The sequence below is a fragment of the Rhinolophus sinicus genome, chromosome 12 (assembly GCF_057876585.1).
Source record: "Rhinolophus sinicus isolate RSI-liver-muscle chromosome 12, RSI-T2T, whole genome shotgun sequence".
Taxonomy (NCBI): domain Eukaryota; kingdom Metazoa; phylum Chordata; class Mammalia; order Chiroptera; family Rhinolophidae; genus Rhinolophus; species Rhinolophus sinicus.
Genome location: NC_142512.1, coordinates 27,077,361 through 27,103,903, shown reverse-complemented (window position 1 = coordinate 27,103,903; position 26,543 = coordinate 27,077,361). Strand labels below are relative to the sequence as shown.

General features: G+C 51.9%; 1 protein-coding gene across 3 annotated transcripts; it reads left to right on the top strand.

Moving 5' to 3' along the window:
- Positions 1 to 2: 2 nt before the first annotated feature.
- On the top strand, positions 3 to 6,021 carry MRM1 (mitochondrial rRNA methyltransferase 1). 3 transcript variants are annotated; one of them, XM_074320940.2, is made up of 6 exons: positions 3 to 754; positions 919 to 1,012; positions 2,670 to 2,802; positions 2,902 to 3,021; positions 3,224 to 3,377; positions 3,974 to 6,021. In XM_074320940.2, exons 1-6 carry the CDS (start codon positions 201 to 203, stop codon positions 4,167 to 4,169), a joined length of 1,251 nt encoding a protein of 416 aa, XP_074177041.2. In that variant the 5' UTR covers positions 3 to 200; the 3' UTR covers positions 4,170 to 6,021. The 3 variants fall into 3 exon arrangements, with proteins under 3 accessions (XP_074177041.2, XP_074177042.2, XP_019588067.3); XM_074320941.2 differs by having other exon boundaries at positions 25 to 754; positions 3,224 to 3,430; positions 3,974 to 4,110; XM_019732508.3 differs by having other exon boundaries at positions 25 to 754; positions 3,224 to 4,110.
- Positions 6,022 to 26,543: the final 20,522 nt, after the last annotated feature.

Here is a 26,543-nt window from a genome sequence, read left to right as displayed (position 1 = left end):
CCACGTGGGAGTCGGGGAGGGGGCGGTGGTGGTTCGGCTACCTGCTTCTAGGCACTCTTCGAATGGGGAGTCAGGGCTGTTTCCTCATTCTGAGGAAACGGGGTGGAGGCAGCCGTGGGGTACCCTTAACCCGTTTTGGGGGTCGGTGGGTGCCCCGTGGGGAGTGACCGCTTCTGAGGACACAGCAAGGGCCATCGGCCATGTCGCTACTCTCGGCCCTCGGGGGCGCGACCTGGCTTCGCTTCGGTCACCTCTTCGTGCGTCATTTCTCCCAAGCGGCGCGGCGGCCCGGTGGGGAGGAGCTAAGCCGCTTGCTACTAGATGACCTGGCACCGACCCCGCGGTCCGCGGCGGGATTGGAACTTCTGTTTGGTCTGTCCCCGTGTCTCCTGGCTCTGCGGGCCGCCCGCCGCCGCGTGGCCCGGCTCCTGCTCCAGGCCGGCAGGTCTGGGCTGCAAGGGGAGCGGGCCGAGCTTCTCCGCGCGGCTGAGGCGCGCGACATCCCAGTGCTGCGGCCCAGACGGCAGAAGCTGGACGCCCTGTGCCGCCACCAGGTCCACCAGGGCGTCTGCATGGAGGTGAGCCCGCTGCGGCCCCGGCCCTGGACCGAGGCTGGGGACTCCAGGCCAGAAGACGACCCCCAACAGTTATGGCTCGTTCTCGAAGGGCTCCAGGATCCCCGGAATCTTGGGGCCGTGCTGCGCTCCGCTTACTTCCTCGGAGTGGATCAAGTCATCACCAGCCGGAGAAACAGGCACGGACGTCCCTAAACCCTGAGCACCTTGACCCTTTGGTGATCCCTCAGGCAGGCCTCCCTATCGCCAGAATTCTCATCCCTAACCCTTGGGGGCCGGGGGAGGAGAGGGCACCGAGCTTGAGATTCTCCAGCTTCATACGTGGCTTGGGGTAACTTTACAGCTGCCCACTCACGCCGGTCGTCAGCAAGGCCAGCGCGGGGGCTATGGAGGTGATGGATGTGTTCTCCACTGATGACCTGGATGGCTTTTTACAGGTGAGGGGGTGGGAGTCGTAAAGGAACAGAAATAAGCTAAGTTCAGCCTTTCCAAAGGCACACAGCTAGACGTTCACTGGGGGGAGGGGAAGAAAGGGGGCATGTTGGCAGCAATTCCTACATCCTTCTAAATCCCTTTGGTAAAGGAAGGATCCCAAAGTTTTTAAAACCACAAGTGGAGCAGAATCTGAAGTTATGGACTTCTGGTGTCATTCCCTTTACTGCACTCCTTCCCCAGGCATACCTCTCTGCCCCTCCTGCAAGTCTACCACTGGGCCTCATTGCCCACTAAGTCGGTCTTCAGTAAATGTTTAGCTGGGCGGAGCTGGTGGACAGGAATCCTGGGTTCCTCCAGTAGGGGCACAGCTTAAAAGACTCTTTGAACAGTGACTAGTCTATGCCTTTCCCATCTTCTCTCTCACATACACAAAACAAAAAACAAACTCCCACAAAAACAAAAAACTCATCATCACCAAAAACCTAATTTTGGGGGGCAAACCTAAGTAAAGAAACCCCTCTCCTGGTGCATGCTTCTGTCTTCAGCTCTGCTTCCAGTGCTGGACACAAGGGGTCAGTATAGCCCCGCGTTTGACGGTTCCCCTGACCATCCCTCAGGTCTCCCGCGTCTCAGTCCTTGGATCTCTTTTCTGTATATTCATTTCTTTTTTTGTGTCATCCAGTCTCATGGCTTTAAATGCCATCTATATTTGAATGCCTCCCAAGTGTATATTCTAGCCCGGATCTTGCTGCTAAACCCGAGATTCACATATTTAGTTGCCTACTTAACAGCTGTCTTTCGCTGTCTAAGGGGCATTTCCGACTGAACATTTCCAAAGCCCAACACATGTTCCTTCTGCAGACTCACCCAGCTCAGTCGACAGCATCTCCGTCCCTTCAGCTGTTTAGGCCAAAACCTTGGCGTCATCCTCGTTTCTTTCTGCTCTCACCCCCCGTTTTTCACCAGTCAACGCATCCTTTTGGTTTTACCATGAAGTTATTTCCATATGCTCACCGTTTCTTAACGTCTCCACTGCTACCACTCTGATGCAAACCACCATCACCTCTTGCCTGTATTATTGTGGAAACTTCCTAACGGATCTCCTTGCTCCTGCTAGTGGCTCTCAACACAGCAGGCAGAGTGATCCTGTTGCAACATTAAGTCAGACCATGTTACTTTCCTGCTCAGAACCTTTCAAAGCCGTTGCATTTCTCTCAGAGAATAAGCCAGAGTCCTTTCAGTGGCCTTTGAGGCTCTACCTTATGTGGCCCCTTGTTCCTTCTCCTGTCTCAATGGCTCCCTTCCCACTGGCCACCTTGCTATTCTGCTGTTCCTCACACATGCCAGGTAAGCAGCCACCTCTCAGCCTTTGCACTTGCTGATCCCTGCCTAGAATATTCTTTCCCCAGATGTCTCCACAGTGCTCCCTCATCTCCTTGACGTCTGTTCTCAAAAGTCACTCCAGTGAGGCCCTCCCTGACCGCCCTTCCGTGATGCTGGGATTTTGGCCTGTTTTGTTCACTGCCCTACACCCAGAGCCTGCCTGAATTGAATGGCTCAGCAAGGGAATGAATATATGGCAAGGTCGGGCTCCTCCTCGGCCAGAGCTCTCAGGAAAGTTTGGTGAGCTAGAACATGATTTCTTTTTCTCCCTTTTAGGCCAAAGCCCGGCAGGGCTGGCTGGTGGCTGGGACGGTGGGCTGCCCCAGGCCTGAGATTTCCAGGTCATCTGGGATCCCCATTGTTAGTTGCTTGGAGTTCCTCTGGGACCGGCCTACTCTCCTAGTGCTAGGTAGGTAGCTGTCCCCACTTTTCTGTGCTCAGACGTGCATTTCCTGAGCACCTGTGTTCAGCTGAGGCATCCCTAATCCTCTGCCCTCATGCCCTGCAGGGAATGAGGGCTCTGGCCTATCCCAGGAGGTGCAGGCCTCCTGCCAGCTACTCCTTACCATCCTGCCCGGCTGGCAGCTGCCTCCTGGACTGGAGTCCTTGAATGTCTCTGTGGCTGCAGGTGAGTCTACTCTCCCCTTCTTCTGATCACAGGTGTGTAGCTATTTCATCCTAAACAAGTTTTTCTATCTTTCTGTGTCTCAGTTGCTTTTTGTGCCAAATAAGGAAAACATTCTTTAGAGGGTGAAATGAGGAGCCCGTGGCACCTGGCCCTTCCTCTTCTCAGTTCTCTCTCTTCCCCATGTCCTTCTGTCTGTCTGCAGGAATTCTTCTTCACTCCATTTGTAGCCAGAGGAAGGGTTTCTCTGAAGAGAAGAAAGGACAACTTCTCCAAGGCCCCCGAGGACCCTCAGCCACGTCTGAAGAGCCCACAGTGGTGCAGCACCCAGGACTGTCCTCAGGGTCAGAGAAAGAGAGGCAAGATGGGGGCTGACGTGGACTGTTCAAGACTGTGTGCGGGAGGGCAGGAGGTGGGTTGCACCTACATCCACGTGTTCCGGGGTCCTGGAGTCTCTTGCCTGAGTGTGCACCCAGGCCCTGTTTATTAATCACCCTCTGGGGGAGACGGGCACCTTTGGACCTTTGCAGTGGAGCCCAGAGGAAGTTCAGTTTCCCTTTTGAGTTTGGATTTGCAGTTGGAGATGGCAGCCCATTAATTTCTAGGCTGTGCTAGCTCAGAGGGTCTGTTTACTCCCAGGTCCTGCCTGGACATCAAGGGGAAGTCTAGACACCAGAAGGGAATCGGACAGTCCAGTCCAGGACTCCTGTTCCTCTTGAACCAGTGTGAGAATGGAGAGGGAGGCCTGTGGCCTCTCTCTGGGGCCGACAGGTGCTAATCCCAGCTCAAACCCTGATCCAGGCGGGGCCTCCTAGAGCACGTGACTTCATCTTTATGTGCCTGGGGCCCTTGTGTGCACCTCCCTCACTGGGCTGTAGTGATAACCAAATCAGACATCTCTTGGTATCCACCAGGCACTCAACCAGTGGGCCGTTCTGTCCGATTCCTCCACTAGGTGGCAGCCTCGCTCTTTGGTCTCTTCGGGAAGCTCTGGTAGCCACCTGGGGAGATTCCTTGCTGTGGGCCCCAAGAGGCAAAGGGAAGACTGGCAGACACCTCCCCATCCCACTAACCCTCCAGTCCACCTCCCGCACCACCACCACCACCATTCTGGTGAGTCATCAGTCCACCTCTCCGGAAGGAACCAGTGAGCAGAGCCCTGGCCTTTGATTCTGGGAGGGTTGCTACTGAATATGCCATGAAGAACGATTTTGTACACCTCCCCCAGGATCCCTCAGATGGAGCAGAAGCCACCAGTGTAAGTAGTTTAGAGCAGTCTTGGCTACACATTGGAACCACCTGGTCAGCTTTAGGAAACAACTTATCCTGGGACCCACCCCAGAAAGTGAGCTGTAATTGGTCAGGGTGCAGCCTGGGCATCAGGATTTTTAAAGTCCCCCCGCCCCTCCATGGGTCTAATGTGCAGCCCAGGCTGAGGTCACTGGGTGTGTCACTCTGAGGGCTGTTGATGTTTTGGGCTGGATAATGCTCCTCTGTGCCTTGTAGGATGTTTAGCGGCGTCCCTGGCCGCTACCCACAAGATGCCAGTAGCACCTCCTCCCCGCCTAGTTGTGACAACCAAAAATCTCTCCAGACATTGCCAAGTGTCCCCTATGGGACAGAACCACCCCTAGCATGGATCTGGAGGAGAGCAACCCTAAGTTCAAATCCTGACTGCTGTGTGACCTTGGGCAAGTTCTTTTCCCGCCCGAGCCTCAGTCCCCTCCTAGGTGTAGGGGGACCATCCTACCTTTCTGGGTTGCTGGGAGTATACAGAGGACAATAGGAACTCAGTGCTTCACACATAGTAGGTGCTCAGTAAATACTACTGCCCTCATCTCTGTGGGGTGGATTTATCTTGGAATTCTCAAGGTGATGCCAATTTTGAAAGACATTTCAATTTGTTTAAAAGGGGCCTAAGATTGCTTTAAAGTCAAAGTTTTTCCTCTCAAGAAAGGAAGAAAGCCTTTCATAAACTCCACAGATCACCGCCACGTCGGTCCCCTTGAGCTAGCTGTCCCCTACTGGCACTCGGGCTCTGACGTCCACTGGCATGTGTCAACCTTGCACATACCATGCTGCTTCCCCCACCCCTGCCTCGCTCTTGGCAGGGAGCCTAGTGTGGTTTTGAACCTTGGCTGCCCCTTAGAGTCATGAGGTCAGAGAGGGGGGTAGCTTTTAATATTCCAGAGGCACCAGACCGATAAAATCAAAATCCCTGGGGAAGGAGCCAGGTACAAGCATTTCTCCGAGCTCCCCAGTTGATACCAGTGTGCAGCCAGGTTCAAGAATCACTGGCCCTGGAAGCCACCCACTCTTGTCCAAGAAACCTTCCAAATCATTGACACCCTTGCTTTTGAGCACATGTCTGAAAGCACACAGCAAGCAACCTGTCATCTGTCCCTAAGATTCTTTAGAAGATGCTGGTTCCAGCCCTGGCTCCATGACCTCCTACCTAGATGGCTTCTCAGTCTCCTGTCTGTAAAATGGGGATAGTGCCATCAATACCTGCTCCAGCTCCCCGCTCCCCAACAAGGAATTAGTAAAAATAAAATAAGTGTATCAGTGAAAAGGGTTCTGTAAACTAAAGCACTGTGCACCCAGGACTAACACACAAAAGTACAAATCTGGATGTGATGGTTTGTGTCAACTTGACTGGGCCATAGGGTACCCCAATATTTGGTCAGGCATTCTGGGTTTGTGTGAGGGTGTTTCAGGATGACCTTAACATTTAAATCGGTAGACTGAGGAAAGCAGATTGCCCTCCCTAATGTAGATGGGCCTCGGTCAGTCAGTTGAAGGCCTGAGTAGAACAAAAAGCCTGACCATTTGCCTTTGGAACTGAATCGGGCTGTTCCTGAGTCTTGAGATGGAAACCAAATCATCCGCTCTCCTGGGTGTCCAGCTGGCACACTCAGCCTGCAGAATTCAGGACTTGTCAGCTCCATAATCGCGTGAGCCACTCCTCTTTAATAAATAAATAAGTAGGTAAGTGTGTATGTATACGTGTGTATCTAGCTCTTAATGGTTTCTGTTTGTCTGGAGAACCCAGACTAACAGACATGATGACAATGAACGCTGGTATCCTGGTGTTCCCTCCATGTGGGGGCACAGGATTGAGCTCTGCTCTCTAGGACCAAACCCAGCATGGAAAGGAGAAGCTGGGATTGGGGGCACTCGCGGTCCAGGGCCCTCTCCTGCCCGCCCCCTCATCCGTGGTGTCTGGAGCCCTGTCTGACCTGCTTTGGCCATGCTGTTCATCAGCTTTCTGGGTCCCCGTGGTCTGGGCCATCTAGAGGGGCCACTCCCCTGGGCTCAGCCAGGCACAGGGGGCTCCTCCCTGCTTCACGCCCTGGAGACCAGGCTGGCTGGCCTCTGGGAAGACAGGTTCACTTGAACCACAGGGAACGGACACTAATTACCTGCCTTGCACACACAGGTATGTACTTAAGTCGTGCAAACCAGCCACTCCCAGGACAGCACCTGCGGCCCGAAGGCCGAGGATGAGGTCTGAGTCTCCTTGGAGTGGCCTGGGGTGCCTGCCACACGGACACTGCTCAGTCAGCAAGTGTGGGTAAATACGCGGCGGGGTGTGGCTGTGACAGGAGGGCAGGTGCCCAGCCCCTGTAGGGCAGTGCCAGGATGAAGCCCGAGCGGGGAACAAATGGGGAAGAACATGACTCTGGCTGTTAGCAGTTTGCTTTGAGTTCCAACGCTGCCTTGCCCGGGGTGTAAATGTGGACATGTCCCTTAACTTTTCCAAGTCATGGTTTCCCTCTATGAAATGGGGACATAATAGTATCCACTCCGAAGGATCATGGTGCAGATGGAATGAGACCATGCATGTGAAGCCCTCAGCGATGCCAGGAGGAGGATGGCAGCTGTTCTCACAGCAGTGGGCATCAGACCTCCAGGTCAGGGCACCGGGCTCTGCTCTCCTACCAACCCGCCCTCAATTTTCCCACAGGCTCTAGGGCCCCCTTCAGCTGTAACATGCAATGATTTACCGCAGAGAACTGGTGGGGAGGGTTTTGAAATAACATTTGCAGGATCCTCCTTTGTCAGGGCTCCCTGGCCAAGATGGGAAGGGGCTCAGAAAGTTTGGGGGCTGACTGTTTCCAGAGCAGCTGGATTGTGATCAGCCTTCCTGTTCCTCTCCAGAGCTGGATTTTTTTTTGTCAGGAGGCTAAAATTGCCAGCTTCCTCCCCCAGGCTGGGGGCCTAAACTAGACACCCCCTCCCACTCCTGCAGGGCCAGGTCGCCAGGGAGCCCCACAGTTTGTAAATGTAATCAACCTCGAGGTCTCTGGCACCCACAGGTGCAATTAGCTTGCCCGTCTGCTAATCCCTGATTAATGATGTTTACAAACATGGGGCTGCACTCAAGGAGCTGCTCACCCCTCCCTCCCCGCCAGGAGGCAGGGGTCTTCCTGCATACCCACCCCCATTACTTCCGTCCTCCCCAGCCAACACCCCTCTCCTGCCCCTTCCTAGGCAATGGGCAGAGCTGTAGGTCCCTCTTTGGAGCCCCGTGGCCTGACTTTCATTTCACACACGTGGAAAGGAAACTCGGAACACAGGACACTGCAAGGCTAGTGGTAGGGCCGGGGTCCTGCTCGGCCTTCTTCCCAACTCTGGAACTTTTAGGACACATGGTGGGCTGGGTGTGCTTTCCTTTAGTCATCATACCAGCTCCAGCCCTGGGGCCACACAAACCTCCCTTCGTGGAGGTGTGGGCCCACCCCTATTCCAACCGTGGTTGGGCTCCCAGACCTGTCCCCAGGTGGGAACAGGTCCACCATCACCCCCACCCACACCCCCACCTTCCTGCTGAAGACCTCAGTAGGTCAGAGGCACAGTGGCAAAAGCATTAATGCAGACTTCTGGGGCGGCCTGTTAGCTCAGTTAGAGCGCAGGGCTCTTAACACCAAGATCACCAGTTCGATCCCCACATGGACCAGTGTGAGCTGCGCCCTCCACAACTGGATGGAAACAACTACTTACTTGGAGCTGATGGATCCTGGAAAAACACTTAAAAACAACAACAAAAACAGACTGCAGACTTCTGAGTCGGACAGTACTAGGTCCAAATGTAACCGTTTGGCCATCAGGCCAGTCGTGTAACCTGATTGAACCTCAGTTTCTTCATCTGTAAAATGGAGATAAGAACGGGACCTACTACACAGGTTGTTGTGAGGATTAATGATGTATGAAAAGGACTTAGTACAGTGCCTGGGACACAGTAGGTGCTCAATAAATACGAGTTTTTTATTGCAGTGAAAATGATGATGAAAGGAGGAGGCATCTGAAGCTACAAAGATGCCCGAGGACGTCCCCTTCTCCCCTCACCCCCCTCTCTGGAGAGAAGGGCAGGTCCCAGCTCATTACTGGTGGGGGCTGGGTGGAGGTGTCAGATTAGAATCACTCCTGGGTCTGTTCACAGCTTCCCTGTTTCATTAACACCTCCCTGGTGGTCTCCAGCTCTTCCAGCTGGGGGAGGTGCTCCAGAAAGTTCTAACTGCCTCCTTCCCAGCCCAGAGCTCAATGCTCCTCACTCCTGGGTTTGTGCTCAGAACCCACATAGAGAGGGGAGAAGTGGCCACTGGCCAGGAGGATGTCACTGTCCCCTACACCCAGGGTCCTGGAGGCCTGGACAGGTGGCATAGCACCCCTTCCCCATCCACCTCATCCAGACGTTCCAGTCCCCCCACCCCCACTGCTTCCCAATCTGGCCACTTCTTTCATTCCTTCAAATCAGTGTGAACAGCCCAGTTTGGGGTTCCAGTCCTGGATGAACTGCTTCCTAGCTGGGTGACCTAAGGCAAGTCGCTTACCTCTAGGATACTCAGCTGCCACCGCTGTAAACTGTGATACCACACCTAAGGGGAGCACAGTGCCTGGTAAACTGTAAACTCTAAATCATGGCAGCCATTGTTGTTATTTTACAAACACAACAACTGCTCTCACAATTCTTTTTTTAAACCACAGAACCTTGTTTAGCCAACTGGGCTGGGGGAGCAGGGCCAGAGCCCCAAGGACCATTTGCGTGTTCAGAGAAGCAGGAAAGGGCATGAGCTAGCTCTGTGGCACTTAATTGTCCTCGTTTCTTCCCCAGACTGGGAGACCAAGTGGGGCTGGTCCTTGAATTGGGACCAGGAGATTTATACTTTGGGCTTTTCGAAGGCTGCTTCTAAACAAGGTTCTCCTCCACTACACTCCAAGAAGGATTCTTATGGAAATGCCTTGTCCTTCGCCCTGCAGTGCCCTCTCTGTCACAATATTCTATTTCCGAGGACACCCTTCACCAGCTGTGGTGGGTCAGGGAGGAGGGGCTGGGCCTAGCCGGCCCCTCCCGCCCCAGCCCACTGCCAGCTGGCTGAACTTGGCCCCTTTGCTTTCTCCCTCCATCTCTGCAGTCCCGTCCTCAGGCTCCCTCCCGGCCTTTTTGCTGAAGTTTGTGGGTATCAGAAGGGAGACTCCATGAAAAGTGGCACCTTCCATGGTTTATCTGCAAGCTTAAAAAAAAAAAAAATGTCAATGGGCTGAACAGTTTAAAAAGAAACGAAGGCAGAAATCAGCAGATGAGGGAGGTGGTCAGGTCAGACAGCAGGCTTGGTCCCTTCTAGCAAGTAGCCGTACTGGCCCCCTGCCCCCTACAACTTTCCCTGGACCCCCACAGGCCTCTGCAGACACCGAAGCCCCATTCCCTTCCTCTAGACTATCAGGGCAGGAATTAGCTTGACTCATTTTATATTCCCAGGTTCCAGCACAGGGCCAGACACATCCTGGGTGTTTAAAAAATGATGAATGATCAACTCAACAAATGGGTCCTGAGCCTGGAGACTCATTGCCTTCCCCTCCTCTGTAGTGAGTTGAAGGGGCAAATCTCTCGGCACATTTCCAGCTGGCACTGACCTTCCACTTTCCGAGGAGGCAGGACACAAATGATCCCCCAGCCACAGCTGCTCTTGATTCTGTGCAACAAAGGAGCTAACGGAGCGCTGAGGGGATGCTGGGTTAGAACCCCTCGGCTCTCACCCTGCTGAGGCCCATCTGCATGCAGGCCTCACACAGATGCCTCTGCTATAGACGGAGCTACTAGCCATGGGCCAGGCACTGCGAGGGGCTGGCTCTTGTTTGAATCAGAGCCCTGGGACCAACATACATACTTACGTGGTGGGTATGGGGTCCGGAAGCTGTGTGCTTGGAGCAGAGAGATGATGATAGCATTGATATTTATTTTGTAATACTTACTATGTGCTGACAGGTCTACCTACCTAGTCCTTTTTAATGTTTATGTTTTGGGGTAGGCACTGTTACTACCTCTGGCTAAGAGATAAGAAACTGAGGCTCAGAGTAACTTGCCCAAGGCCGCGCTGCGGCAATCAGAAGGGTTTGGGAGGGAGGGAGAGAAGAGGGAGGGTGGGCAGCTGGGGTTGGAAGAAGGGAACCTCCGTTCCAAGCATCAGCTGGGAGGCTGGCTGCTGAGGGGTAAAGCCAGACCTGCACACGGCGCCCCTCCCCATGCAGTACCAGCCCCTCTGTCTCCTCATTCCTCTCCTACATCATTGTGACTCGCTGTCAGTGGGACATCCCAGTGGACGGGGGTGGAGACACCTCTGCCAGCTCCCCACTCAGCTGTGGGTGGAATGCCCAGATGGGGAAGCCGGAAGTGACAGCTCAGGGCCACTGTGGGATGCAGCAAAGGGCCTCGATTCCCAGAGGCACCAGACGTGGGTTTCAATTCTGCCTCTGCTCCCACCTCTAAAGGCTCAGGCCTTGGTCAAGTATTTTAACTTCTGAGCTTAGTTTCTTCCCTGTAAAATGGTGCCCCAAACCTCTCTCACAGGGTTGTGCTGGGCTTGAGAGAAGGTGCCCTTGGTACGCGGTAGGCCTTCAAGAATGCTTCCTTGCCTGCCTCTTCTCTTTTTCTCAGGGGCCTCCCTGTGTCTGCTGCCTCTTTGCCCTTCCTAGTTGGAGGTCTGGGGCCTCCCCTCCCTCTCCACTCTCCCTCTTTTTTTCTGATTATCTCCTGTCTGCCTGCTGTGGCCGGGTCCCTGGGGGCTCCCTGCTGCTGCTCCCTTTCAGGGGCTGTGTCACCTCACCCTGTCTGGCCCTCTCCTTGCTCCTGGTACCCCAGGGGCTCCTGATACCCCAGGGGCTGATCAGTGGCAGCTGCTGGTTATAGATCAGGGTGGGCATCCAAGTGTGGCTGCTGGGGGCCAATATTGACAGATAGAATTGGTGCCCAGACTGGATGGAACGGCAGTTGCGGCTACTGGGGAACTGGGGCACCCTCCTCCCCTGCCAGGACCTCAGACTGGGAGTCCTTAAAGCTGCAGATCTTGCTAGGGATGGGAGTGGTGGGGGTGGGGGGGCCGACGGTCTCTGAGGACAGAAGGCCAAGGCTTAGCGCATGCTGTCATTTAACAAGGATTTATTGGGCACCTACTATATGCCGGCTGGGGATACAGCAGTGGACTAGTCAGCAGGAATCAATGATTTAATGCTCACAGCAACCCTGTGAGTTAGATTCTGTCATTGCCCTGTTGTAGAGCTGGGGAGACTGAGGCTTGGAGCATTTGGCAACTTGCTCCAAGTCAGGCAGCTCCGAAAGTGTAGAGCTGGGACTCAAATCCAATTCTAACTCCAAAATCATTGTTTTTTCCTTTTTTTTTTTTTTGGTTATCATCATAACCATCTTTAAGTATACAGTTCAGTAGTTAAGTATATTCACATTGTTGTGTAACAGATCTGCAGACCTTTTTCATCTTACAAAACTGAAACTCTATACCCGTTAAACAAGGCCCCATTCCTCTCCCCTAGCCCCTGACAACCACCATTCTATTTTCTATTTCTATGACTGTGACAACTTTAGATACTCATATAAGTGGAATCATATATAGTGTTTGTCTTTTTACGACTGGCTTATTTCATTTAGCATAATGTCTTCAAGGTTCATCCATGTTGTAGCATGTGACAGTATTTCCTTCCTTTTTAAGGCTGAGTAATATTCCATTGTATGTACATACCACATTTTGTTTATCCATTCATCAATTGATGGACACTTGGGTGACTTCCATCTCTTGGCTACTGTTGCAATGAACATGGGTGTGCGAATACCTCAGATCCTGTTTTCAGTTCGTTTGGATATATACCTAGAAGTGCAATTGCTGGATTGTAAGGTAGTTCTATTTTTAAAGTTTTGAGGACTTGCCATACTGGTTGCCATAGTGGCTGCACCATTGTACAATCCCACCAGTCGTGTACAGGGGTTCTAATTTCTCTACATTCTCTCCAATATTTGTTGTTTTCTGTTGTTTTAATCTTTATTAAATGTATTGGGGTGACTTTGGTTAGTAAAATTATATAGGTGTCAAGTGTACATTTCTATAATACATCGTCTATATATTGCGTTGTATGTTCACCACCCAGAGTCAGTTCTCCTTCCATCACCATATATATGACCCCCTTGACCCTCTTCTATCGTGTTTCCCCAAAAATAAGACCAGGTTTTATATCATATTTCCCCCAAAATAAGACCGGGTCTTATATTAATTTTTGCTCCAAAAGATGCATTAGGGCATATTTTCAGGGGATGTCTTATTTTTTCATGCACAACAATCTACATTTATTCAAATACAGTCATGTCATCTTCCTCTGGAACATCGTCATAACGTACTAAATGCGTCCATCTGGCTGACGATCTTAACTGGGTCTTATTTTCAGGGAAACACGGTACCATTTCCCCTCTGCCCTTACCCTCTGGTAACCACTAAACCGTTGTCTGTATCTAGAGTTTTTGTTTGTTTGTTTGTCTTGTTTGTTTGTTGCTTTCAGTTTCATATCCCACATAGCAGTGAAGTCATATGGTTGTTGACTTCTGCCTGACTTGTTTTGCTTAGCATGATAATCTCAGGATCCATCCATGTTGTCGCAAATGTCAATATTTCATCTTTTCTTATGGCCAAGTAATATTCCATGGTATATATGTACCACATCTTCATTATCCAATCATCTATCGAAGGACACTTTGGTTGTTTCCAGGTCTCGGCCCCCGTGAATAAAGCTACAATGAACATAGGGGTACAGATAGCTTTATGGATACATGTTTTTAGGTTTTTGGGATAGATACCCAGGAGAGGGATTGCTGAGTTGTATGGTAAATTAAGAATAGAATTGCTGTTTTCTGTTTTTATGATAGTGAGGTTTTATCTCATTGTGGTTTTGATATGCGTTTCCCTAGTGATTAGTGATGTTGAGCATCTTTTCATATGCTTGTTGGCCATTGAATATCATCCTTGGAGAAATGTTTTTCAAGTCCTTTGCCCAATTTTTATCAGGTTATTTGTTTTTTGTTGTTGTTGAGTTGTAGTTCTTTATATATGCTGGATAGTATCCCCGTATCAGATAATGATTTGCAAATATTTTCTCCTATGCTGTAAGTTGCCTTTTCACTATGTTGATTGTGTCCTCTGATGCACAGAAATTTTAAATGTTGACGTAGTTTCATTCATCTGTTTTTTCTTTTGTCACCTGTGCTTTTGAGAAATCATTGCCAAGTCCATCCAAAATGGTTGCTTTTAACCCTCCTCTCTGCTATCAACAATTCTGCTGACAGCTTTGGGTGGGTGGCAAGAAATTGGGTAGGGCAGTTTGCAACAGTTGAGGGAATGAGGAAGTGTTTAGGCAGGTGAGTGGAAGCCCCTTAGGTGGTGGTGGTTGTGGGGTGGTATGGGCAGTGGCCGTGGTATTAGAATTACAGAGGGGCTTTCATGGGGCAGAGCAGTGACCCAGAGGTCAGGATTGGGACTAGTGGGAGGCTCAGGATGCCAGGTAGCAGCTCATTCTAACAGGATTCCAGAGGGTGAATGGAGTACTTTAGAGGTAGTGAGCTCCCTGTCACTGGAGGAGTGCCAGCACTCAGATGACCATGCAGGTAGGACGTTGCATAGGTGCTTCAGGCGGAGGATATTAAGGTTGGGTTTATGGCATCTGGTCCCTTCTATATTCAGTAGGGAGGGAGAGAGCTCAAAGCTTCAGCCAGTGGGGTGGGTGGGCAGGATTGCAGCTGACAAGTGTCCCCTCCTCTGTGCTTGGGGAAGTCTTGAGATTTGGGGTGGAGCCATGGAGGAGATTCCCTGGGTTCCTGTTGTCCTGGAGCCTGAACCCAAGCTCTGACACCGGTGGCCCCAGGATCCTGGAGCCCTGGGCTGGGAGAGATGGAGATAGACGAAGGTGTGGCTTCTTCATGGCCTGTGAGGCGCTGCTTGCGAGCAGAATGAAGGAAACTCAGAATTAGAGCCTGGCAGACCTTGGTTCAGGTGCTGCCTCAGGCAGGCACCAGCTGGGTGGCTTTGGGCGTTCCTTTGACTTCCCTGATCCTCATTTTCCTCATCTGAGAAAGGAGGCATCTCCTCTCTTGCAGGATTTTCTGTAGAATGACAATAGCAGGTGCCTAGAGCCTGGCAGGTGCTCAGTAAGCTGCACTGATCAGAGTTAACCCCCTGATAACTGCCTCTCACCACCCTCTCAGCCAATAACCCCGAGTCAGCTGCATAGCCCCCCACCTGCTGGTGACCACTTGGCCCCGGCCAGCCTCTCTGACCTGGGTGGACCTCATTCCTTCTGAGGAGCGGGAATTCAGACTCCTGGATCCAGGACCCAGCTCAGCCATGGCAGACACCCAAGCTGGCCCAGGGACCCCCTCTGGGTCTTGTGGGTGGGGCTGAATGGCGTCGTGATATCCTGTCTGTTGGTCCTCTGTCCCTGCCTGTCCCTGCTGGCCCTGGAGCTTCCTCACTTTTGGTTGCCCAGTTCCTCCCAGCCCTGCAACTTGTGTCCTGGATCAACTCCTCACACACTGCACCCAGAGACCCTCCTATATCACCCCCAGCCCTGCTCATTGTGGAGAAAATAAAATCTCACTAAAGGCCATTGATTTTCCTCCAGATTTGCTGTGAGTATGCTTTGAGTCTCCTTGATATTACTGCCTGTTCCCACCTGCAGCCCCTCAACCACCACTGTATCTTTGCCAGGGCAATATAGGGGCACTAGGCTGGTAGGCAGTGTGGGGGGGCGAGAGGATGGGGCAGCTATCTGCTGGAGCCCCCAGCCCACTCTGGCCCTTCAGTGTGGCAAGAGTCTGGATATGCCACTGATTTCTGGGGAGTGAGCATTTCCCTGTCCCCATCTCCTACAGGACTTGGGCAGAGGAGTGTGTGTTGCTGTGTGTGTGTGTGTGTGTGTGTGTGTGTGTCTTTGTGTGTCAGTGTCTGATTGTGTGTCTCTGTATGTCCATGTGTGTTAGTGGTGTGTCTCTGTGCATCTGTGTCTATTTCTCTCTGCATATGTGTGTGTATCTAAGTGTGTGTGCACATGTGTGCACACATGAATGCAGTGTGGGGTGGGGGGCTTGGCTTGCAGTTAAACTCTGGAAGGGGCTTGATTGGGGATAAACCCAAGATACAGTTCTCTTCCCAAGGGCCAAGGGCTTGGTGGAGCTCTGGAGGGGCACAGGATTCTCTGCCCTCTTCCATCCACCTCTGCTGCCCCTTTTTCACCTTGAAAGTGGCCACCTTGCTGACTTTGTTGGGGTGTTAGATTTGGGGTTTGGGGACTGGTGGAAAAGTTTCACAACTTGATGTTGGGTGAACTCCTTCCCCATCTCCCGTCTGAACTAAGACCCAGGTGGCTGTGTTTAGAGTTGAATGGACATGTATTCACCTATGAGTTGAGAGAGTGGGTTAGGAGAGAAGATTGGGTGATGAGGGTGCCGGGGAGGGGGTGTGGCAGGGAGGGCATTTCGGTCTGCTTGGGCCATGTTCCTAGCATAATGTCAAACATCAAGGTCAGCCTTAATGGGGAAAATGTCACAAATAGGGACCCATTGGCTTTCGTGGGGTGAAGTGGCTGTAGGCCAGGCCTCTCTAGCCCACCTGCCAAGACTAGAGGTCGGCTGTGGTTCTTTGGACTGGCCTTCTAAGCCCTGGGATCCTGCTGAGAGGCCCTAGGGAGCAACCTTGATCACAAATTTGGGGGTGGGATGGTCTTTCGATGTGCGGCCTCAATGAAGCCTTGCCTGCTACCCATGTCCTAGCCCTGAACAGGCATGTCATGTAAGCTCATGGATGTGCATGTGTGTTCTCTCCACGGCTTCTGCCGGGGAGCTGGGAGCGGCTCTCTGGGTTCTGGGGACAGGCCAGATTTATGGCGCTGGGAGAAATATTTAGGCCTGAGACAGTTTGGTTGTGTTAATTATGGAAATCTAAAGATAATCTATATTTAATGCTGAATTTTGTCAAATTTGCTAAAGAATTAGGAGAGCGTGTGCAAACAGTGACACTTCAATGAAGAACAAGGTGCAATTAAACTCTGAAATTTACAGTGGAATAATTGGAGAGCATGACAAATATAGTTATCAGTGGCAACTAATTAGGGGTCTGCTCGAGGTTTCTGGGCTTGATTAATCTTGCCTGGATGCTAATAAGTTATGCTGGGCAGCTGATACCATTTGTCCCTTCCTTCTTTCCACCCTCCTGCAGAGCACTTTGGGGGGGGGGGGTGAGGATATGACCCATTCTGTCCATCCCTTTGTACAGCCTGGTGTGAAGGGGAGGAAGGGGGTACCACAGTTCCTATACTGAGACCCTCACCCCAACTAAGGATGGCGTGAACACCCTGAGCTGCCCCTACTCAGGCATCCTGGGGTCACCCTGGTTGGTAAGTTCTTCTTGGTGTCTCACTTGCGGCTTGTTGGGATTGGGGGAGAGAAGCTTGGAGGCTGAGTTTTAGGGTCTAGCTGAGTCTCAGTGGGTCAGATTTATTCCCTGGCTGTGGATGTAGCTTAGTCCGACTCCCATCTCCAGGCCTTGTGGGAAGGGACTCGGAAAGCCGCTGCTCTGATCCAAGGCAGATCCCGTGCACACCCCTCCCTGGCCAGATGCCCCCTCCTCTTTCCCTCTCAGGTCTCTGCTAATCTTCCTTGCTGCTGACTGTGGCCAAGCCTTAGCAACTTGATTAAAGTTTAGGCCTGAGCTGGTGCTATTACCTTGCTGGAGTGTGGCCAGCACCCTGGGCATTGTTGCCAGGCCCGACTGTGAAACTAGAGCCAGAGTCATCTCCTTCCTCTCTCTGTCTCCTGTCCCTGGAGCTTTCCTCACACCTGCTGCCTTTGTCTCCCTTGAGGGGCCCACCCTTACGGGAAGGGTCTCTGTGACTAGCCAAGAGGAGGGAGTGACCCTTCAAGAACTCTCCCCTTCACTGCCCACCTTTCCTCAGAAGTTCTCCTGACTGCCGGGTCCCCCACGTGGAGTCCCCTATGGCAGTGGGACATGGACCCCACCCCAAGCAGCCCCCCTACTATCTCCTGCCTTTGCTTAATGTCATTTGGCACAAGATATGGCGACTGATTAGCAGCCTCCGGTGAGGTGGGTGAATCTAAAATGGGAAGTTAGATGAACTGCTTTTTTTGCAAATGTCTTAGATACACCAGAACTCTTACAGCACGAGCATGTGTGAGTGTGTGTGTCATAGGAGGCTGCGACCCTGATGTGGCTGGTGGAGAGGACTGCTGGGAGGGGCTGCAGGAGGGGGAGGGGGCCTCCTAATGCCTCCGATGGTGTCTGAGCCGGAATGGTCCTCCTCTTGGTAGAAGGGGGCATTGCTTCTTTGAGGCCTCAGTTTTTCTTCCTGCTTGGGCCTGAAGAGCTTTGGGGTCAGACACACCTGGGCTGTGTCCCAGCCCTGGGATCTGGGGCTGTTCCCAACCATGTCAAATCTTGGTTTCCTTCTTGTGGAACAGGGATAATTACTTCAGGGCACTTGTCCTCGAGGTCACCAGGACCTCTCAGTAAAGGGCTGGGAGCTGAGCAGGCGCTCAGTACATGGGGTTCCCTCTTCCCCTCCCTTCCAGTCAGCCCCCCTTCTCTTTCCGGGCACTTGCATACCTTTCTAATCAATGCTAGGGCCCTGACTGGAAGGGGGTTGGCATGAGAACCAGAGCCCAGAGCTTCACCCTCCCTGTCACCTGCCTCAAACCGGGAACCACACAGCTCCAGGCCTGATGTGCAGTGGTAAAAATGGGCTTGTGAGGTCTCCAGCCAGGCCTCCAGGTGTTGTTATTCTTAATGAGTAACAGTGTGCCCGGAGGACGTGGCTCCAATAGCTTTCTTACCTCCATTCTCTCTACCAACAATATTGCCTAAAATGCAAATCAGATCCTATCCTGCCCTTGCTCTGAAACCTTCAATGGCTCTCTGTTGCCTTCAGGATAAAGCGCACACTTCTTAGCCTCACGGTGGAAGCTATCTATAGTTTGCCCGAGTCTGGTTCCTACTTCCTCTTGGGCCTCTTGAAGTCCCTTTACTTCTCACCCCTCCAAACTCCCTCAGCACCTGACAGTCTAACGGCTTTTAGTGAGGCAGTTTCCACAGTCTGAAATGCCTTCTCTCCAGCTCCCATCCCCAGGTCCACCTTCCGGGAGACCCACCTTAGGTCTCACCACCTCCAAAACCTCCCCTGATGCTCCCAGTCGCATGTCATCCTGCCTCCACCCCCAGCTGAATTCCCCCCTATTGCATCATTGTTCCTTGTGGCTGTGTCACACTCCCCCACCCAGAGGGTGATAGATGCTGTGGGCACAAGCAAAACGGATCCCCCCAGCATTGGCTGCACCCCTCCTTGGGCCTGCCTCTATTGTGCTGTCTTCTGGACTTTGAGGTTGGAGGATTTGGGGGCAGGGGGTGATTTGTTCCCTTCTCTGCAGAGCTAATACCCTTTGAGATTTAGGTGAAAATTACAGAGGTAGCTTCTTCCGTTCATACACTAGCAAGTTGACCAGTCACCATTGGCATCCTGGGTCCCCAGAGTCGGGCTTACTTGGCCCATTGTACAGATGGAGAAACATATCTAGGCCATTGCTTAGTCTTGCAGAGACTGGCCAGTCACTGGTGCAGAATGCATTGGATAAATTGAGGTTTGGAACAAATTTGCTGAGTGAGGGTGATGAGGCCTGGGAGGGGGCAGTTGGAACTCAAACCCCAGCCTCTCTGTCTTCTACGTTAGCAAATTTTCCTCCACACCAGTTTTTCTGATGCATCCAGACCCTGGTCTAGTCCCTCCCTGTCATTGTCACAGCCCTGGCTCTGAGGTAACTGCACATGGTGCCTGAGGCTTCACACTCCAGCCCCCAAATCCTCAAGTGCTGTGTGTCTGTGGACAGATTTCTAGCCCCTCTGAGCCACAGCTTCCTGTTAAATGGTCAGCAGATGCTTGGTCCCTTCTTTACAGGGTTATTATGGGATAAAATGAGATGATGGATGCAGAGACCCCTCTCCCCTACAATTGACCTGTGAGCTTGTTACCCCAGGGACTCTTGGTTGGTCACTTGGAGATGGGAGTGGGAATGCAAACACCCTCAGGTCTTGTTCAGCCCTTCTCTGGGGGAAAAAGAGAGATCTGGGGATCTCCTTTCTCAGGAGCCTCCAGCCCTTGCTGCTGCTGGATGTGAGCAGGTGCTGTCGCCATGGCAACGCGGGCGGGCGGCCTGCAGGCCTTCCATGCCAGTGCCTTGACCTCACTTAGGATGATTACCTTTTGGCAAAAAAAATAATTGCGTTAATAAAGAGGCTGTGCTCCCCCTCACCCCCCACCCTGCTTGGCCTGTTCTGCATTCCCACCCCGGAGGAAAGAGAGTTTCCCCACTCCCAAGTACCCCTGACCCCTGGATGCCTTCCTCTTAAATAAGTTGTTGACTGAGACCCTGACTGGGTTTTAATTTTTGCCAATTTTAACCGTCTCCCACCCTCCCTACCCCCAATGTCTGTTGAAGTTGCATGATTTCGATAATACGTAGTGCTTTTCCTGTCTTCCTTTGACACGGCTTTGAACACCCATTGGGCTTCTTGAGCTATCGTAATAATAAATTCTATTTATTGAGGGCCTGCTGTGTGTTACACCCTTTACAAGTATCCTAAAAATGTCCTATCTTCAATCCCTATAACAGCTGTGCAAGTCAGGAGCTTCAATACCACTTTACGGAGGAGGAGACTGAGCCACGGAGAGAAAAAATGTTTGTTTTGACAGGGCTACACACCTGGGGTCGTCCCGCCTCTGGTCCGGGGAATGGGCTCTCCTAACAGGGCATGGCCATTTGGCCGGGGACATTTAGTTCAGCTGCTGGATGATATATCCTCATCACTGGCTCAGCACTGGGCTGGGCTTGCAGAGAGGAGCAGGGTCTTCAGGGTGAGAGGAAGAGATGGACACAGCCATAGAAAATGGACATGCAAGCTGCAGTGAGACCAGTGCTCTGAGACCAAGAAAACGTTGGAGACCCAGCTGGAGGTGCTGTGGAAGCAGATGGTACCATAGTGACCTTGAGCGGGAGGTGGAGGAGGCTGGCAGTTGTGGAGCCTCTGATAAGTGGCAGACTCTTTGCTGAGTGTCTCACGTATTATCTCACATGATACTCATTACAACCACATTTTACAGATGAGAAAAGTAAGGCTCAGAAAGCTTAGGCAAATTTTTCAAGGTCGCACAGCTGACACAGAGCAAGGATTTAAAGCCTGATTTGCCTGGCCTCTCTGCCCAGGTTCAGGGCTCGTTTTACTTTATCAGGCTGCCTGCCAGGTCAGGGATGGAGAGAGGAACAGACAGACAGGGAGGGAGAAAACCATGAAATGAGTACAGGCTGTGCACACGGGGTGGGGATGTCTAACGGTGCCTTAGCCACATTTCATTATTTGAGGCTCTTGCTAAAAATTGACTTGCCAAGGAGGGCTTGCCAAAATTGTGGCTAACTTGGGAAATTTACTTTTTACCAGTGAACACAAAATAATCCAATGTGATGAGGCTATTTGAGGCAATGTCGTTTTAAGCCTTCCAAATAATCGTTAAGTCAGGGTTTTGCAGGCAGCACCGTCCTGTGATAGGTCAAAGCTTTCACATTGCGGGGGACTATCGTCACTGGATGGGGTCTGTCTGTGACTGGAGGAAGAGTGTTACCTGGACATCCTGTCAGCAGTCTGGATTTGAGGCCTTGGTAAATATGAGTCCCAGGCTAGAGATGCCAGCTCATCTTCACCCCGTACCCCAGTGAGAGGGCCTGCCCCACACAAAGTGACTGCCCACGGCAGGACCAGGCACGGGCTGCTGTGCCCGCCAGGTACACTAGGTGGCGCTCTGATATTGCTCAATCTTTTGAGCATCTGCCTGTAGTGGCCAGGGTTGGGTGGGAGTGACTTGGAGGGGAAGCCCGCCTCACTGGACGTGACACCTGGGGCTAGGGCTAGGAGAGGGGGCACTGGAGATGTCAGAAGTCAGGCTGCGGGTCAGGAGCACTGTTCCTCCCACTCATGACTCCTGGTCATGGGCTTCAAGCAGTGGGGGCTAAACAGTGGCAGATGGAGGGACATGAGACCAGAGGTGCTGTGTTGGGGGAGAGGTGAGGAGGGGAGGGCAGATATTCCCTCACCTGGCTCAGGGTCACCCCAGTGTGTGGGTGACCCTGAGCCAGGTGAGGGAATATCTTCTCGTTGACCATTAAAGCCCAGGGTTGTAAACCCAGGGCCCCCCTGGGGGTGGGGCTTGCCCACTTACCTGACCTTGGGCCCCTGGGCAGGTAAGAGGCTGGGGAGAGGGAGGTATGGGTAATGCCTCCAGCTCTTATTAAAGGAAGTTTTGAGAGCTGTCTGTGAGGGAACAGCTTTACTCTAAGGGCAAAATGCAGGCACAGGACCTGAAAGCCTTGGATTCTTGTCCCTGTTTAGCTGTGTCCTAGTCATGCGACTGAGGGCAAGTCCCTCAGACCTCTGCTTCATTCTCTGTGAAATGGGGATAATCCTGAGAGTTGTTCGGGAGCTTAAGTGAGATCATGCATGCAAAGGCACTCAGGTACGTTGACATGAGGCATCTCTTTGTCAGTTTGCAGAAATGGCATCTTCTGTCTCTTCCCGGCCTGCGGGCCCAGTAACTTCTGTGTTGTTAACTGATTAATGCCTGGGGGTGGAGGAAGCTAGAGTTGGCAGTATTCCAAAGGGGCCTTCAAAACCTCACCCTATGGGAGACCATTCCTGAGAGAGCCCTGCCCTTATATTTCAGCATTTTCCCTGTTTAGAAAAGCACACATTGGAGCTGGACTTGACCACACCACACACTTGTCCTGTGTCTCACCCCCTGCAGGCCCCTTTCTGCATGTCTGGGGCTCTATGGAACCTAGAGAGAAAGAGGAACCCCAGCATGCCCTTAGGGTAGAAGGAAGTAGAGGGCCAGACCTGCTCAGGGCCTCTTTTCCAGTAGTCTGCTTGCCTACTTCCCTTATATCTGATACAGGTAGGGAAACTGAGGCAAGGGGGAACCTTTGGTACAAGCCACAAATCCCTGAATGCTGGTAGGTGTAGGGAGTGAGATGATGAATTGACTTGCCAGCATCCTTCGGGCATCTGGGGGTCTGTTACCCTGAACTCCCAGGGGAGAGGTGTCAAATAGTTGGCTGGAGACATGCAAGGAGCTAGAAGAGAGAAGGGCAGGAATGGTCTGGGAGGAGTAAGTCAAGGGCAAGGACAGTGGGGCAGACGTATTCAGTCAAGAAACATTCTGCAAATGTTTAGTGAGTACTTTATGTCGGCCAGGCACCATTAGGTGTTGGGAATTCAGGGGACCCAGACAAATAAGGTCCCCACCCTGGGGGAAGGTCCAAAGAGTTAGGCTGCTTGGGGCTTGACTCCAAATGACTTCCCCAAATCGCCTAATATCTCTAAGTCCCCGTTTCCTCATCTGTAAAATGGGATAACAGCTGTCTCCTCATGGGACTGTTGTGAATGTTAGATGCATGGGAAGTACTTAGCACCGGGACTGGCATTGAATCAATGTGAACCACTGTGGGGTTTGTCCGGATTATTATGATCACTAGTTCTGGAGACTGTGACCTTGAGAAAATTGCTCATCCTCCTTGAATCTTGAGTTCCTCATCTAAGAAATGGGTTCATCACCTCTGTCCTGCTCACCTCACAGCACTCTGTTGTGAGGTTTAAACCAGTTAATATAATGCATGGGGAAGGGCCAGTTTAAGTTGTGGGTGTGTGTCTCAACTGCCCCTGCATTTGTGCTCCATCTATCCTGCAGGTGGCCTGAGCTCAGGTAAGCTGTCTGACGGGTGTGTGGTGCCTGGCAGTTCCTGTCAGGATGTGCGTTCCTGGGGCCTTGGGACGAACTGAGACAGAGGTGTGGACCTGAGGACCAGGCTGAGAAGTGCAGCATTTCCAAAGGCCTGGGGAAGTCAAGAAATACATCTCAGAAACTGAGTTAGAATGAACTCTTCTCCACACCCCAGCACTGGGCTGGGAGCTGGGCAGAGCTGTCTGCTGAGGTCAGGGGGCCCTCTCTCCCCTCTGTGGGCATCCTCTTCCCGGTGAACCTCCCCCGCCCCCACCAACTTCTCCCTTCAGGCCTAATTCTTGCTGCCAAGCTACAGAACAACATAGGAACAAATTATACAGGGAGACTCAATCCCAGGGTGTTCTGATGTCTGCACCTCCCTAGGCTATGGGTATCACATTGGCTCCTGTGCTGATGAGAAGGTGCCCGGTCACCTCCATTACTGCTCATTAGTGCCTGGGGCTCCCCAACTCCCATTCACCCCACCTGCCCAACCAACTGGCTGAGTGGTGGAGCCAGCCAAAGTTCAGCTTGGACAGAGGCTGAAAAAGCAAAGAACTGGGAGAGGGGCCTGCCGTCTGGGAGACTTAGGATTGGGGGCAGCTCGCTCTCCCCCAGGACGAGAGCTGTAGGAGGCAATGTGATAGCAGGAAGAGCATGGGTGTTGGGGTCAACCAGCCTGGGTTCACGTCCTCTAGTAGCTGTGGGTGTCCCAGGCAAGATGGGGTGGTGATAGGACTTACTCTGTAGAGTGAATGTGCAACTTTCATGGGATAACCTGTGTGACGTACCTCAGGCTACGCATCCAAGCTTCAGAAGAGGGTCAGTTAACTGGGATTTGGGCAATGTTGTGGCCTCCCTTCCTCCTGCCTCAACTGCTTAGCTCATGGATTGATTGATTAGGTGAACGGCATCGTGGGAATGAGCAAGATGCCATTCAGTTGGGGGATAGGGTGTGAGCAGAAAATCCCAGAGTCTATTTCCTGTCCAGTATAGCAGAGAAGAAAAAGAGCTTTTCTAGCTGGGGGATTCTAGGAAGTCCTCATAAAAGAGGGGGCGATAGTAAACTAGGTTTCTCAGGTGGCTCTGACTGACTGACAGATGGAGAAAGGGAAAGGTGTACCTGGTGGAAGGAATGGTGTGGGCACAGGCCTGGAGGTGGGAAGGCTGGGCACACATCCATGAAACTGCAAATAGGCTGCTTTCCTAGTGCAAAGGGTGAGAGAGAGAAAACTGAGAGGAAGTTGTCCCAAATTCCTGGATTATTCAAACAAAAGTGGAGTGCACTGGGAAGAGAGTAGGAGGCTGAATTATCTGCATACTTATGAAAATGTGCTTTCAAATCCCTGGACTTGATCTGCTCCCTCAGGGTGGCCCACCTCCCTCGTCCTTCCCTCCAGAATGACAGGCTTAAAAATTGACAGTGAAGGAACATGTTCCCCGAAGAACGTCCCTTTCCTTTCTTCATCCTCCTCCCCGTCAGCTTCACATTGTGTCCTTAACCCCATTCCCACTCCTCAGAGAAAGAAGGTGGTGTAGGGGGAAGATTGGTGGGGGCAGGTGGTCCCCACACTGTCCTTACGTACTAAGGAGGGATGGCTGTGCTGCAGGGATCCAGGGCCGTGGTTCATCCTTGGGTCCCCAGGGCAGATAAACGTGGGGGAGGATCCTGTTCTCTGCCAGAAATACTCAAACCAAATGACTTATATTAAACCCGGCTTACAACCCTCTTCATTCTCCGTGGATACCAAAGGAAGGAGATGGGGTTTGGGCAGCAGAGATCCGAGAAAAAGAGGGGGGAGGAGCGGGGGCAAGAAGAAGGGGAGGAGGAGGAGAAGGAGGTGGCAGAGCTGCTTATTTTATTTTCTTGTTCCTGGACCAGGCTGGCAGGGCCTGTCCCTAACCGACAGCAAGCAGGAGGCAAGAACACGGGTTCAGGGAGGAGAAAATTTGGGCCCTTTTCCCTCCCTGCTCTGGTTCTATCTGCCTCTCTCTCCTCTGTGTTGACAAGAAAACTCCCAGGTGACTTTTTGGTCTCCTTTGTGCTTCCTGTGAGCTGCCCGCGGTGGGGATCGTTTTCATTCCTTCTCATTTTAGGCTGAGCTTGGGATTTCTTGTGCCCAGTTACTGAGTGTGGCTTTGGTCCTCTTTGGGGGATCAACAATGGGTAGAGAGCCCACATCTCACTGTCCCTTCATTCTGCCAGAGCCTAGCTGGTCCTCAGTGGGCCACCAATCCTCCAGTTCCAGAGCTCCTCCTCCCAAACCAAGTCCTGTCCTTTTTCTTAAATGCACTTACTCCAAAAAGGACCTAAAGAACTTTAATTTCTAAACATTCACCTTCCGAAGAATTCTTTCTGGATTTTACTGCCTTCAAGGGCATTTTTGCTACTGAGTACCTGAAGGGTCCTAACCACTGTGTCCTGACAGCCCTCCCATGACACTGGGATTTCCTTTTACAGATGGAACGACCGAGGTGCGTGAATAGCATTACCTACCAAGCCCATATTTGAACACTGCGCTGGTTCAAAGAAATCCTGATGATTTCTTCCCTGCGCTGGTGCAGGGCTCTGTCCTCAGGACAGCATGCCCCACTCCCCTTCCTCTGGGTTCCCTGCTCTCACTTAACAGCCACTCACACAGACATTTTCAGGGTAGCAGAACCCAGTCTTGTCATTTTCATGGCCACATGGTGTCCCATCATGTTAATGGATTGTCACTTTGTTTGGTCACTCCCTCATTGTTGGGTATATGAGGCTATCTAATTTCTTACTGACTGTAATAAATGCAACTGCTGTATTTTATTCAAATTTCATTGTTTTCCTCATCCCCAGTACGTTTCACAAGTAGGTTTAGGAGTGGCTGCCAGGACTCTGCCGGGGGCGGGTGGTGGTCAGTACATGGCGTCATGATTGATGCAGAGATGGATGGCAATCACCTCCTGGGGCAGATCTGAGTTCACCTCCACTCAGAAGAGATTACAGCGAGGTTTGGAAACTGGCATATCGGTGCAGTGTAAATTCTGTGTGTTCTTGCATGGCGCAGCCTGGCCCACTTCACCAAGACACAACACAGCTCATCTCAGCATTACTAGAGCTACCACCTCATCAAAAACCAAGGGCTGATGTGACCCAGAGTATAAATCTGCCTCAAACATTGGCCGGGGAACTTCACATTAGCCACGTGGCCAATGTTATCAACATCTGGCTTAACACAGAAAGCTAATACATTTCCCAAAACGGGTAGCAAGATTTAGAGACTGAACATCGTTAAATGGCATGACCATAAAGTTCCGTCTTTAGCCATAATATGTCTGTTTAGGGTAAAGCATACATTTTATGAACAAAGTGGGTAATTTGAGAAAAG

Excerpts from the sequence above, each read along its gene's own strand:
- MRM1 (XM_074320940.2), top strand. The coding sequence starts at position 201 with ATGTCGCTACTCTCGGCCCTCGGGGGCGCGACCTGGCTTCGCTTCGGT. Across the intron at positions 755-918 it reads ATCACCAGCCGGAGAAACAG|CTGCCCACTCACGCCGGTCG; the intron begins GCACGGACGTCC and ends GTAACTTTACAG. Across the intron at positions 3,378-3,973 it reads TCAGGGTCAGAGAAAGAGAG|GTGGCAGCCTCGCTCTTTGG; the intron begins GCAAGATGGGGG and ends TTCCTCCACTAG.